General features: G+C 42.1%; 1 protein-coding gene across 3 annotated transcripts in view; it reads left to right on the top strand.

Annotated features, from left to right (window-relative positions):
• MYO16 (myosin XVI) overlaps positions 1–15,408 on the top strand; it is a 662,110-nt gene that overhangs the window by 258,803 nt on the left and 387,899 nt on the right. For all 3 annotated transcript variants that reach the window (XM_059721092.1, XM_059721091.1, XM_059721093.1), the window contains 2 exons: positions 6,522–6,646; positions 12,113–12,238. In XM_059721092.1, the coding sequence (XP_059577075.1) occupies positions 6,522–6,646; positions 12,113–12,238 (251 nt within the window). The remainder of the gene's footprint in view (positions 1–6,521; positions 6,647–12,112; positions 12,239–15,408) is intronic.

The raw sequence follows: 15,408 nt of genomic DNA, 5'->3' as shown, positions 1-15,408 counted from the left end.
GGGTGATTTCAATTACCCAGACATCTCGTGGGAGGATCGCTCAGCAAAATCTGAGCGGTCGCAGAGCTTCCTCTCGTGCGTGGATGACCTCTACCTGACTCAAGAAGTCTATGGCCCAACGAGAGGCAAAGCGCTGCTCGACCTGGTACTGGCTACTGGGGATGACCTAGTCGGCGACCTAGTGATCGATGGGAAGCTGGGTGACAGCGACCACGAGCTGATCACCTTCACCATCCGCCGAAAAGCTGGCAAGTCAGTCAGCAACACGGAAGTCCTTGACTTCAGGAAAACCGACTTTGACAAGCTCAGGAGGCTTGTCAGTGAGGCCCTAAGGGACCATGACCACGGGGAGAGGGGAGTTCAAGAAGAGTGGTTGCTCCTCAAGGGAGCGATCCTCCATGCACAAACTAAGTCTATTCCATCTCGGAGGAAAGGCAGCAAGAGGGCACAGCAGCCCCCCTGGCTCTCCAGGGACCTAGCAGACCTCCTGAGGCTAAAAAGAAAGGCCTACAAAGGGTGGAGGATGGGAATCACCTCCAAGGAGGATTATTCTGCACTGGTCCAGTCCTGTACGGAGCAGACCAGGAAAGCCAAGGCTGCAACTGAACTCCAGCTAGCTTTGAGTATCAAGGACAATAAAAAGTCCTTTTTCAGATATGTGGGGAGCCGGAGGAAAAGCAGGGGCAACTGCTGAACCAGATGGGGCAACTGACAACTGACGCCCAGGAAAAAGCCAACCTATTAAATAGGTACTTTGTGTCAGTCTTTCATCAGCCCCGTGGGATGCCCATGCCCGCTACAGAGCCGGGAAGTCTGGGTGAGGGTGATCCCCTGCCCTCCATTAATGCTGACTTCGTGAAGGAACATCTTGAGAAGCTGGATACCTTCAAGTCAGCCGGCCCTGACAATCTTCACCCCAGGGTACTCAAGGAGCTGGTGAGCATCATAGCCCAGCCTCTAGCATGGATCTTTGAAAACTCTTGGTGCTCTGGTGTAGTGCCCGAAGACTGGAAGAAGGCCAATGTGGTGCCTATCTTCAAGAAAGGAAGGAAAGTGGATCCGGCTAACTAAGAGGCCCATTAGCCTGACTTCTATCCCGGGGAAGATCTTAGAAAAGTTTATTAAAGAGGCCATCCTTAATGGACTGGCCGACGCCAACATCTTAAGGGATAGCCAGCACGGGTTTGTTGCGGGTAGGTCTTGCTTGACCAATCTCATTTCCTTCTACGACCAGGTGACCTATCACCTGGACAAGGGAGAAGAGATTGATGTCATATATCTTGACTTCAAAAAAGCCTTCGATCTGGTGTCCCATGATCGCCTCTTGGAGAAACTGGCCAATTGTCGCCTTGGGTCCTCCACGATCCACTGGCTGGAAAACTGGCTTCGGGGTCGGACCCAGAGGGTAGTAATTGATGGAAGTCACTCATCGTGGTGTCCTGTGACCAGTGGTGTCCCCCAGGGCTCTGTCCTTGGACCCATACTGTTCAACATCTTCATTAATGATGTGGACACTGGAGTCAGAAGCGGACTGGCCAAGTTCGCCGATGACACCAAACTTTGGGGCAAAGCATCCACACCAGAAGACAGGCAGGTGATCCAGGCTGACCTGGACAGGCTCAGCCAGTGGGCGGACGAGAATTTGATGGTGTTCAACGCCGATAAATGCAAGGTTCTCCACCTTGGGAAAAAAAACCCGCAGCATCCTTATAGGCTCGGCAGTGCTATGTTGGCTAGCACTATGGAAGAAAGAGACTTGGGGGTCATCATTGACCACAAAATGAACATGATCCTGCAATGCGATGCTGCGGCTAGTAAAGCGACCAAAACGCTGGCTTGCATCCATAGATGCTTCTCAAGCAAATCCCGGGACGTCATTCCCCCCTGTACTCGGCCTTAGTGAGGCCGCAGCTGGAGTACTGTGTCCAGTTTTGGGCTCCACAATTCAAAAAGGATGTGGAGGAGCTTGAAAGAGTCCAGAGAAGAGCCACGCGCAAGATCAGAGGTCAGGGAAGCAGACCCTACGATGACAGGATGAGAGCCCTGGGGCTCTATAGCCTGGAAAAGCTCAGGCTCAGGGGTGATCTGATGGCCACCTACAAGTTTATCAGGGGTGACCACCAGTATCTGGGGGAACATTTGTTCACCAGAGCGCCCCAAGGGATGACGAGGTCGAATGGTCACAAACTACTACAAGATCGTTTCAGGCTGGACATAAGGAAGAATTTCTTTACTGTCTGAGCCCCCAAGGTCTGGAACAGCCTGCCACCGGAGGTTGTTCAAGCGCCTTCATTGAACACCTTCAAGATGAAACTGGATGCTCATCTTGCTGGGATCCTATGACCCCAGCTGACTTCCTGCCCTTTGGGCAGGGTGCTGGACTCGATGATCTTCCGAGGTCCCTTCCAGCCCTAATGTCTATGAAATCTATGCTGTACCCAGAGTTTTTGAAGAGCTATGTTCCTAAAGAATGGTAAGGTTCCATAACAAGCACTCAAAGGATAGTGCCTTAATTTAGGTCGCCCACCTACCTTAAATTGGCCCCCCTTTTATGTATCCATTAGGTATGTGCATGGTTATCCTTAATTCTGGTATTTCTTAACTTTTGAGTGCTTTACTCTTTAAATTTTATCTTTTAAAATGAGAGGTGAGGACTTTTTTGAACTATCTGTAGAGTTGTGGGAGAGGTCACATATTTGGCACCCAAAAGCTTGTTTGTGCCTGTCACTTTAAGGGCCAGAGTGGGCATCAGGGCAGCTGGCAGGTGTGTGCCAGAATAACAAGCCAGTCACATGACCAAAGGAGGGCTCTGGGACTGGTTGAGGGGCCTGAGCAGGCTCTATTTTAGACCCAGGGTCTCAGGGCTAAGGCAGCGGTTTGCTGCTGGCAGACTGAGAGACACCCCGCAGCTGAGCAGCTGCTGAGGAACACCTTGGAGGTAAGGGCACGAGCTATGGGAATGGGAGGAGGCTCTTGGTCCTAGGTATGACTGAAAACTGCACCCAACTGGGGAAGAATGGGCTGGTGGGACTGCTTGTGGTGGGGTAGTTCCCCAGAAATGCCTGGCCAATTTCCTCCCTTGTGAAAGGCAGGTAGGGGTACCTTATAACCCTAGCCCCCACTACCCAGTGGGTTACAGAGCAGATAGTGGGGCCAGGCACACCTGTTGAGAGGCACCTGAACCTAGGGGGGTGTAAGATCTTGTGACCCCAGTGTAGGGGGCAGAGTTGGGGCTAGGCAAACCTAGGGAGTGGCACTTGAGCCCAGGGGTGTAAGACCCTGAGGCCCCAGCATCGGGGTGAGGCTTTGGTTCCAGTTAGGGGGCAGAGGAAAAGAACTGGCTGCATAGAGCAGGACTGTGATGGAGGCCTAAAGGGTATGCAGTACTGGTGTGTGCAGAGTAAGGTTGCAAGGGGCAACCTGAAGAGCTGTACTAAAGTGAGTTAGTGAGTGAGCCCCAGCGAGGGGAGTAAGTTGTTGCCCTAGAGAGGGGTCAAAAGAGAAGTTAAGCCAGAGGCAGAGCTGATCCTTAGGAAGAGGGCATGCAGAGGATACCTGGGCAAGCAGAGCCAAAGGCCAAGGGTGCTGGGGAAGTCATAGTGGGTAGTTTCGCGCACAGTGTAGCGGCACTGTAATGGCGAGCTCCAGGGGGGAGTGACAGTTCCAGTGAGACCATGGAGCATGGCTCACTGTGAGGCACTGTGCCAATGGATGCCATCTGTAAGGCATGGGACACGGTAAGGAAAGGTTGCAGTCATGTAAACCCACTGGCATCAGGGCATTAAAATGGGCAGCTTCCCGCTTATTACATCAGGTTAATCCCAACAAGTCATGACAGATGAGAACTGCCCTTAACAAATTAACAAATTCTTCATCTCCATTTTCCTGTGCAGGGACCAGGACTCCCCAACCAGGATTCCAGACAGACTCGGGAGAAATGCCGCCAGGTCTAAGGTTGGGGAAGACTGGGTTAGAGAGCTTCTGGAGGAGCTGGACGTGTTCAAATCAGCAGGTCCAGATGCTCTCCACCCCAGGGTGTTGAGGGAATTGGCAAGGGTTATCTCGGGGCCCCTGGTATGGCTTTACGAGCACTCATGGTGCTCTGGCCAGGTACCAGATGACTGGAAGAAAGCCAACGTGGTCCCCTTCTTCAAAAAAGGGAAAAGGGAGGACCTGGGCAACTCTAGGCCCATTAGTCTTACTTCAATCCTGGGGACACTCTTTGAGAAGATCATCAAAGAGCACATCTGTGATGGGCCAGCAACAGAGATGATGCTCAAGGGCAACCAGCATGGTTTCATTAGGGGCAGGTCCTGCCAGACCAACCTGACTGTCTTCTACGATCAGGTCACAAAAGCATTGGACGCAGGTGTCACGGTGGATGTAGTCTTTCTGGACTTCAGCAAGGCCTTTGACACTGTCTCCCGCCCCATTCTCATCAAAAAGCTAGGTGACTGTGGCATTGATGCCTACAGTCAGATGAATTGCAAATTGGCTGAAGGGTCGTACTCAGAGGGTAGTGGTAGACGGGTCTTTTTTGACCTGGAGGGAAGTGGGTAGTGGAGTCCCCCGGGGCTTGGTCCTTGGGTCCTCACTGTTCAGTTTCTTTATTAGTGAGTTGGACGATGGGGTAAAAAGCAGCCTGTTTAAATTTGCTGATAATACCAAGATTTGGGGTGAGGTGGGCATGCTAGTAGGGAAGGACAGATTACAGCAGAACCTAGACAGGTTATAGGGGTGGGCTAATGAAAATAGGATGGGTTTCAATACTGACAAGTGCAGGGTGCTGCACTTGGGCAGTGGGAACCAGCAGCACACTTATAAGGTGGGAAACTCCCTTCTTGAGAGCACGGTGGCAGAAAGAGATCTTGGAGTCATTATTTCTTGGTAGGGAAAGCATAAGAGGTATAACATACTTTCCAAAGAAATGTGTACTGTGTCTGTGTACAAGCATTACATTTCTACTGGGAGAATCACCATTTTTTTTTTTTTTTAACATTTGTTGGAGAACTTAAGAAGAGACAATGAATGACAAATTCAAATATCACTTTTAAACTTGTGATATTTCCAAGCCTATTAGGTGAGACAATACTTGTATGTATTCTTCACAGGTGATCTCCCACTACACATCACTGAAGTGAAAAAAAAAACATCTGGGAGAGAAAAGAAGGTGCAGTTGACTTCTAGAGATAATACGTGGAAATGTGGTGGCATTTTAATCCATGATTGTGAGATGCTGATACAGCAACAGAAAATCCCCAGTTCTGTCAGAAAGAATGCAGCTATTCTTAAGAGATGCTCACAATTCCAGATGAAATCAGGATTGCATTATTGTCAAACAACTGTCAGTCAATAGCAAATGATCATATATATATGGCTTTTTATTAGCATATTAGGGATGCTGTCTTTTTTCATACAAAAAGCCTTGACTTCCATGGAATGATCTGCATAAATAAGTTTGTAGTGATTTGACTCCAGAAGTGAACCATTATGTCAAAACTTGCCTTTTCCTGTGATTTTTTATTTCAATTACTTCATAAGCCGTTTCTTTACTACCAATAATTATGACTTATTACAAATACTTATGAATTTATGGTAGCTATGAATCTTTCTATAGCTTTAGCAAATGATATCAATTTAACTGGAGGAAATTGTTGAAATCATGCTGACATTTGGCATTGCAAGCTTCGAGCCAATTTGAAATAAAGCAGCAGCAGCATAAATTTTTACACACAAAGTTATGAAAGGAATAGGGTAAAAGATCTCTACTTAAGTGCATAGGTTACAAATACTGCTCAAAATACTTCATGTCCTGGATTTCTTCTCTACCATTGCTCCTGCTGTACTAAATCTGACTTGATTTCCTGGGCAGATCAACACCCTGATTCAGGAAATTCTTGTTGAACAGCTCCTCAGGGCAGCAAAACTGGGAGTGAGAGAGAAGAAGCCTATTATTAGGCTCTAGTGAAATAATGGCCAGGTCCAAATGGCAGTACTATATACACTTTTTTGGCACTTTTATGTGTAGGTGTAATTGACTATATCTGGTGCAGGGCTGTGGAGAATCAAACCCAGTATCTTGATCAAGCAACTGTTAAGTCTTGCTAGTTGCCAACTTTACCACTGAATAGTTTTATTGTACCTTTTGCCACGATCCCAGTTTTGCCTTTTTGTCTATTGAGACAACCTTCAAAAAAGAGATTTGTGTCTTCTGTTGATTACAGAGTATCTTTGTTATTTGTATTTTTAATGATACTCCAGACAAGTTTCTTCTGATTTACACTAATATAGGTTAGCAGTATACTAAGCTAAAGAGAATAATGTTTGCTGACAGCACACAAGCCAGACATTTTTAAGTACAGATTGGACTTGCACCTCCTTCTGATCTTTTGGCACCTGCTAATCCAAAATGCAAACCAAAACAAGCGTTCCTCGTTGTTGAAACAAAGCAGTAAATGACATGGAGGGGAGGGGAAGGTTTTAGCTTTTTCTTCTCAATCATTTTGTTTTCTTATGCACAGGTGTTGATCTGAACTCTCTGCGGCAGATGAAAAGTCAGAGGCCTATGACAATGCTCACAGACATTAGACAACTCATAGGAAATGGTGGGAGTGTGAATCAGAAGAATGATGAAGGAGTAACACTGGTAAGTTGGGTCTCGCTTATTAATTAAGGTCTGAGGCCTGTGAATGTGAAGTGTATAAATGTGATAAAATCAAACTGGAAGTACGAAAATGTTTACAAGGTTCAGGCCCAAAGCTTTGACTCTACTGTATTTTCTTGGCTTTGGAAAAGCTCTGTGCAGGCCCATATTTGTTCACAAAAACTCCCCAGTATCTCTGAATCATCACATATTTAATTTCAGATTTTTAAATATATTTGGTATCTTTAAATAATCACTAATCAAGACTATAATTGGACAAGTGAGCAGCAGCATGGCTACAGTTATGAAATAACTGATTCACTGTGTATTTCTGCACTGCTGAAGGTTATGTTATTAAATTATGTTTCTTTAAAGACATGGAATTGTAGAGCTTAACTCAAATTAGCAGCTGAGTTAAACCATTTGATCCCCATGATCCTGACTGACTTGAATGTGAGTGCCTTTGTTGAATTACAACCTGTTTTCTTTGCCGTCACTTACATTGAAACTTAATTCCCTTGTCATTGGAGCTGCCAGGTATTTGAAGGGTACCACAGATTTTCTAAAGAATCTAGGATCCATGACAAGCTTCCAGAAAACCCCATATTAGCTGCTATGTATGTCACATCTCTTTTACACCAGCATTCCCTCTAAGGACAGATTATATGCCATAAGAAACATTATCCCTGACAATAATGCTGCTTCTTTTTCTATTTCACTTTCTTGCTTTGTCTTCCAAAAAAATTTCATTTTTGCAGACTCCTCATGCCTAGAAATGAATTGCAGTGCTATGGGCACACACGTACCCCCTCCCCCTGTAAGCCAGTATATTTATGACAGACCTTGAAGGCCTCTTCCTTAACAGATGGCCTCTCATCCCCTGGCATAGCTAAAGCGTACTGATGACATCTTCATTATATGAACGAATGGGAAGGAATCTCTAGAGAAATTCTGTTGGGACTTTAACCACTTCAACCCCTCCATGAAACTGGCTCTTGAATATGCCACCCACAGTACTCATTTCTTGGCCACCACGGTAACATTTTCCACTGGTCATATCACCACCACATTGTATTGGAAATTAACCAACAGGTACAGCTATCTCCACACCACCAGCTTTCATCACACCACTAAATCTGTTGTCTACATCCAAGCTCCACATTGCAATTACATCTGCTTTGATCCCATTAACTAAGCAATATACACCTTAAGGATCTGGAGCAGGGATTCCTACACTTACAATGCAATCGCAAAATCATAGCTACTCAGATAAACATAGCCAGACTCTGACCCTGCTCTGACCTGCTACAATACCAACCTCGAGGACAACAGCCCCCAGCTTGAACATCTTGGACACATCAATGACCTCCAACCCCTCCTGGACTATCTTAAGGCAGTGTTGGGAAACAAGCTTGTTCTGGCCTACAGGAAGCCCCCCCCCCCCAACCTCGAGCAATGTCTCTTCAGCAACAGGCTACCTAACTTCTATTCTCACCAAGGCCTTGCAACAGACCCAGATGCCAACTGTATGTGCCACATCAACACAAACCACATCATCACTGGACCAAAAAACATGGATAACATCTGAGATTCATTCACCTGCTCCTCTACTAATGTTGTTATGCCATATATATGTCCCTTGGATGTCTACATTGGACAGATTAAGCAATCCCTATGTGAAAAAAATGAACGGACACTGATCTGATATCAATTCCAGCAGGACACAAAAGCCCATGGCAGCACACTTTAATCTCCCTCTGCATTTCATCACTGACCTCAGAGTAGCTGTTTTTAAACAACAACACTTTTTAAAAACTGACTTGATTGTAAAATGTGGAACAGGGGATCATCCATAGGCTGGATTGTATTATGATCTCAGAAGAGATTCTGGATTCTTATCCTGTTACTTAGCCTAGCTTTTTTTAACCTTATGTTCCTCAATAAGTTAACTGCTTTTTTTCTCCCATTTGATCTCTTCAGCCCACCTTCACCTCTTTCAGCAGTGCCTCCTCCTTTCTTCCCCCTTTTCTGACACTTTTTATTTAAATGATCTTATTCCTTTTTATATAGTATAACTGCTCTCTGCAAGTCTATTCATAGCAAGTGACAAAGTAGTCTGTACTCTATGAAAACATATGCCTGTCTGAATGTGTTAGTCTATAAGATGCTACCCTCTCATACCTCTCTAAGCCAACTTAAGTTAAAAAATGCCTCTCTATATATAGTATAGGCATATCTATAGTAGCATTTGGTTGGAGTCACGCAGCATACAGTATTTTATTATGCAATTATGCATATTACATATGGGTCACAAGCAAATCATGCTTTAGAGACTCTCTCACTTGCTAGGACCACTTGCTTTCAGACCCTGGAGAAAAGGGGTATTTTTGTTTGGACACCTTTTATTTTGGACCTTTGGTTTCTGAACTGCATCCTTTGTCTTGCAGCAAATTGATTTGCTCTTCCTCCTTTTGTTGGGGATTTTTGTTATGTGAAGGTCTTGTCTTGTGAATGTATTTCTTGTTCCTGTTTGTTGATAAAGAGTCACCCAGTTTATGGTAGCTATATATGTATCAATGGAATCTGGCAAAGGTATTTTTGCTATAATAAAATTTATTATATACATTTATTTATATGGTGACAGTAGCAAAAAATCTCATCCCTGGGTGCATGTACACATGTGCTTTATTGCAGAGCTGACTAATTAATTGTGCAGTAAAGCATCACCATATATGCATTCACCCCTATTAGGGTGCAGTAAACTAATTAACTCCACTGTAAGCTAGTACTGTCTGGGACAAGTAGTATCCTATGGCAGAATACTTGTATCTTGAAACTCATGTGTAGACCGTGACTGGGCTACTTGCTAATTGTACTTGTAGATGCACCCACAGTGTAGGACATTAAACTTATTTATGGTGATATTATTCAAAGTCTTTATTTCATGGTTGAGAAGTAACTGGTGCTAAAATATAAGGTAAGCCTGAAAAGCTGTAGCATCATGTGATTTAATAAGATTATAGCAAGTCTGTTTTTGTAAATACTGCTGTTTCCTGTGTGCTCACTCTTACAGAATATAAGTAAATTAATATATTTTAAGTTCTCTGAAAGTTTTTCATGCCTGGAGTTTTTGCTAGTCATAGTTAGAAGCTAAAGACAAATAAATTCCCTGTTCTATAACATCAAACATACCAAGAAGGTAAACCTATCACCATGATTGCAAGCTGCATTGGACCCATCACCAGCATATCAGAGCAGCCTAGTAAAACAGCATCTCAGGAGTGATATCACTTTCTTTCAGGTATTCAGCACACACTACTCAGTAGCAGTTTAAACCCTGATGTGTACAGTTGAGCCATTTTTATGCATCTTTGAGCCACTCTGTTGCCCTGTGGAGATGCTACATGCATAAAGACATGCAGTCAAAAGTTAGCCAAAGCAAGCTGCCTAAATTGTTAATATGATTGAAGAAATACAGGGAAAATATATATCTACATTGCTATTTAGTGTTACTGGCATTTCCACCTTCAGACCTATGCAGTCTGACCAGCTTAATGTAAGCTCCTAAATTCAACCAATATCTTCAGTCCAGCCCATCCCCAGAAGCTCTGCTGGACTTCAGGGACCTGAGGTCAAACCTCTGCCTGGCTTGCCAGCTCTTGACATGTGTTAAGAACCTACCCTGACACTGCAAGGTGCAAACTCATGAAGACTGCCAGCAGCAGTTACACAACTTTCACCCCTAATTCCCCACTTCCTGTCTCTGCTACTTGTAGAGCCAAACACAACAGGAGCAACAAGTAGATTCTTAGAAGGTCTCTGTTTAAGGAAAAGGAAACACAATGTCCAGTAGCTAACAGTAGCAAGTGAAAAGGGAGAGATGACTCCTGTTGTTTCAGCTAACTGACCTCCAGATCAACTTTAAATAACAATATAGACATCCTAAAACCCAATCCCAAACCCTCCTCAGGTTTGTCTGTTCATGTAGATACTCTGAAACTGCAAAACCCTAATAGTAGGGTTACTGTGGGATCTTATTTAGCCAGAGATTATCCCTTTTGGCTATGGAAAGGCAGTTATTTTGTAATCATTTCCCTACTAAGCTTCCTGGTTAAAGCAGCATAATTACAATGCCCTTTGCTAATAGAAACAGAGGTAAAAGCTTGAATCCACAGAAGAAAACCAGTAGAAAATAAATACCTCTAAGCTATAAACTAAATCATTTCCTAACAAATCATTTGGTCCATTCAAAGTATATGATAATAGATGCTCTTATTTTCCATGTCTAAAACTGGAGTTCATACTGGGAATCCCTACTGGCAAATTATGCCCAATACAGTATATTTTATGTTGTACTTTCATCTCATATTCCATTTAGTTTGTAGCATTTGATTTATTCTAGGGTGTCTTTCCTATTTTTCTATACAAATTCTGCTGTTTTTGTATTAAATGTATTTTAATTACTGTTTTCCAGTTGTAATGAAATGAATTTATAAAAGTAAATGAAGATACGTGGGGGGCCAGGCACTGATGCAATAAACTTCACAGTTTAACTTCTAGTTTCCAAAATCAATCAGGAACAAAAAATATTTTTTCTGAGTTTTGTTTTTCCCCTCTGTCACCATTTTCCTTTTTATCTCAGCTCTCATAATGTCCTTTCTGCTCCCAATAAGGATAACGTCTCTACCATCCTCCTTTCTTAGACCAGTTGTACTTTTAATTCTTTAAGAAAGTGAGGAGTTAAGTGGTCAAGGGGTCCTCTTCAGACCAATCAAATCTTTTAGGCAGTGAGGCCATACCAGAAAAAAAGGAAAACATAACAGTAGTTCAAAACTATAAATGGTTTTCTTCTCTGATGAGGATTTCCCCTGCATCCCTTGTGCCAACCCAATGAACTTATTTTCATTATGTGCTAATGCATTAAATTTAGAGTGGTAAAACAGCAGCAGCTGTCATGTGAGACTTTAAAAACTGTGACAAAATAAAATCAGGCCATAGACATGGTCTGTTGAAATTTGTGAATTTGCCTTGCTTGTGAAACCTGTGGAGATTTCTGAGATTCTGGACAGGATTAGGACTGATAAAGTTAAAAAAAAAAAAAAAAAGAAGGTGTATTGGGGAAGGGGAGGTGGGGGTGGAGAGAAAACTGGGAAGAGAGAAAAGTCTGGGTGAGAATAGACTGGAATCAATGATGATTGACTAGGATTCATGTTGTTCTCTATTTTTCTGCTCTAAATTATAAATGTTGAAAACATGTTATCTGGTTTTATGCACAGTTTGGAGAATATTGTTCTGAAACATGTTTTCCATTTCTCATTTTCATAATTTCCCTGTTTTGAAAGAACTATGCTCCCTCCCTCCCCCACTACACACATTAGTTAAGTGTTTGAGGATGTTAAAACATGTATTAATCATTTATGTCCTAGAATAATGTTCTAAAATAATAAACTGCCTTTTTATTACTTGCAGCTACACATGGCCTGTGCAAATGGATACAAGGACGTGGTATCCTTGATACTGGATCATGGAGCTGATCTCAATGTAGTGGATAATCAGTACTGGACCCCTCTGCATTTAGCTGCAAAATATGGGCAGGTAGGGGATGATTTTTCTATTGTTTTCAGTGGATGTTGCAATAGTAAACATGGTCCAATGAAAGGCTTTGTTGTATTTTAAAAAAATAAAGAAATATACTGAATATTTTTGTGTTGTAAAGAGAGCATAAAATAATAGAAACCACTGGAAGATAAGCATCACAAGATTGCCAACCTAATAGAGCTCATTAAATAACAATCTACTGCTATCCATAAACACTTTAGCTTCACTAAAAATATGACTTGTGTTGAGATTCTGAAAGAGGCAAAGCAAACATTCTTGTTTTATATTCTTTTGCAAATATCTTACTTTGGCAGAGGCCAGTTTTAGCCAGCTCATCCACATAAAGGTACAGGACAAGAACTGTCCAGGAGGGGGCCCAGAAAACTCTACTGTTGCACTCTAAGTTTAAGTACACACAGTCAAAAAGCCTGAAGCTGAATTGATTCAGTCTTCATAGGTTACTATAAGTTGCACAGATTGAAGCTTTTGATTCCAGGAATGCAGCCAGATACCTGCAGTGGTTCTGGCCAGAATTTGGGATGGGGGTGTTGCTAAGTATATTTCCCTGCTCAGCTGGAACAGATAGCTTTGGGCCAGGCTAGCCTGCCTACCCTGTAGGGAGGCAGGGGGAGGAGGGTTGGTTTTGCAGGGGAACTGCAAAGCATGATGGAATGCTGGGGGACTGTTAGCACCACTTTAATATTTATATCTTTTCCAGCATTTGGACAAATCATGCTTTATGGTGGCATGGAATCAATGTAGTCATGTCCAGGTGCCTCTTAGTTTTGGCACTTTCAGTTAGTAGATGCTTCTAAAACTTTAGGGCTAAAGTACCCAATCTGTGAAGTGAGGGTAATGCTATTAACCTGTTTCAAGGTAATGCTCTGAGGAATAAATAATTTACATTTATAGAGGACATTGGAGAAATTAAATTCTGTAAAAAAGAAAAGATGTGGAATTATTTGAAAAAGAAACCACAAGATTGGTATTACTAAAGATCAGCATAGGAAAGCAGGGCTGGAAGAGACCCAACAAGTTCATCTAGTTCAGCCCCTTTATCAAGGTAGGATCATCCTTGATTAAACCATGCCAACCAAGTGTCTGTCTAACCCGCTCTTGAAAATTTCTAGGGGTAGAAATACCACAAGTTCTCTAGGTAGCCTGTTCCAATGCTTGACCATCCTCATAGTAAGAAAGCTCTTCCTAAACTTCAACCTAAATTTCCTATGCTGCATCTTGAGCCCAATCTCCTAGTTTTGTCCCCTATAACCACAGAGAATCGATGGTTCAGTACATCATTTCTGGGGCAATCTCTATTCAGTTTGATAGAACAATTTATACAACTAAGTCTATTACTTATACAACTAAATCTATGACTTATGAGGTGTAGATGTTGATATTAGAGAGGCAAACAATTTGTTCTTTATGTTGAGCTTAATTTATTTGAAATAGTCTACTAGTTTTTAGGCTGGGAAAGCTAGAGAAAGTAGGCTGAGAAGATATGAGGCTTTTAAAAATTATTTTTAGAGGTTCTCCTATTTAAGTCTATGCATCCAGGACTAGATATCAGGATCAAATTTTAAGTACCCTTTCATATTCACCAAAATGCAAATACATAGGATAACTAGTAACAATACAGCTCAAATCATTATCATAAATGTGTAAAAGTTTTGAATTACCAAGTTACAAAACTTAATTAGTGTCTACTTACAAAATTGATTTTCACTTATACAAAAAGTATTTAAGAAGATATGTTGCATAAATTACACATTAATTTGTATACTAACTATGTCTCCTTATGGTTTGTGTTTTCATTTTTACTATATAAATGGATTCTAACATCTCCTTTCTACTACTCAGGAAAACAAATAACGTTCTTTTGTAGGAAAATGGTAGCCAGAAAAAAATAATTAACTTAAGAGAAATTGTTTTAAAATTTATATTTAAATTTTTACTTCTAAAGTACACTGTATCTGCACTTCTAAAAATGAAGATTTCAAAAGCTCTGTATAATTCTATCTGAATAATTTTGTTTGATACCAGGGTTCAAAGTAATTGTAATCCCTGGAATCTATATGAATAGGTTTCCAGTGTAATTGCATGTTTTTAAAAAGATAAATTCAAAGAGAATTTTTCTTTCTTTTTTTCAAAGAGATATTTATCACTTGAATATTTCTGAATAAATGGGACATGAATTATGTGTATTGTGTTTGCTAATTTTTATTGATTTCATTCTGCTTTATAGTGTGTCATTCTTTTTCTGGTAATATTTTTGCCTCTGTGAATTTTATTAAAATGGCTGGGTTTTACAAACGTTGAAGAAGGGGAGAGAACCTTTAAAAATATTTCTATTGATAAAGTAAGGCTTGCAAAAGATCCTTTCTGCAGTGTAATAGCTGGGAGTCTGCTATAGAAGGAAAGGGAATGCAGCTGCTTGTGGTGAGCCCATATTTTCAACAGTGCAGAGGGACTTGGTGGGCATATCTATTGGGTCTTCATACTGGCATATCTAATGCGGATATTTCACAGCAACTGCTGTGGTTATTACCTCTTTGTTGCTGTGTCCAAAGAACTTTACTTCTGTTCCACACCAGAGATATAAAATATTATCCTAAGATATGGACTGATAAAACAATTGTACAGAATTAGAAAAGGGGCAGAGACTTAACACTTTTTCTTTATTTTGTGCTAAGTAAAAGCTAGATGGAGGTAGGTTACTCTTGAATGAAGTAGTTCCTAAGGTTCCTGGCAGAAATTACACTTGAGACGTGATTGTCTCAAGTAGTAATCCAGCCATGCAGTCACACAATTCATGGTGTGTTAAAATAGGGAATAAACCACAAAGTTATTACACAAAATATGTGTAATAACTGTGTGACAAGTTCCCATTGTGCTTAAATTGAATGTGTAGCCAGGACAGTCACCTGATCGGGGCTCCCAGTCTTAGGACCAAATTGGAGTCAAGGGCTCTGATGCCCACCTGAGAATGGGAGGTCTAGTCAGCTGACTGGCACTTCCAGCCACAGGGCTATACTGGGGTCAAAGGCTCTGATGGGCTCACAAGGTAGGGGTTGTTTATCGGCTGACTGGCACTCCAAGCCAGGTGTGCTGGTTTGCTTCTTGTTATACCAACAATAAGGGCTCAATTGAGATCTGATCCCCAACCC

The sequence above is a fragment of the Alligator mississippiensis genome, chromosome 1, assembly GCF_030867095.1.
Source record: "Alligator mississippiensis isolate rAllMis1 chromosome 1, rAllMis1, whole genome shotgun sequence".
NCBI lineage: Eukaryota > Metazoa > Chordata > Crocodylia > Alligatoridae > Alligator > Alligator mississippiensis.
Note: the sequence above shows the minus strand (reverse complement) of the source record. Positions and strands in the feature narration are given on the sequence as shown.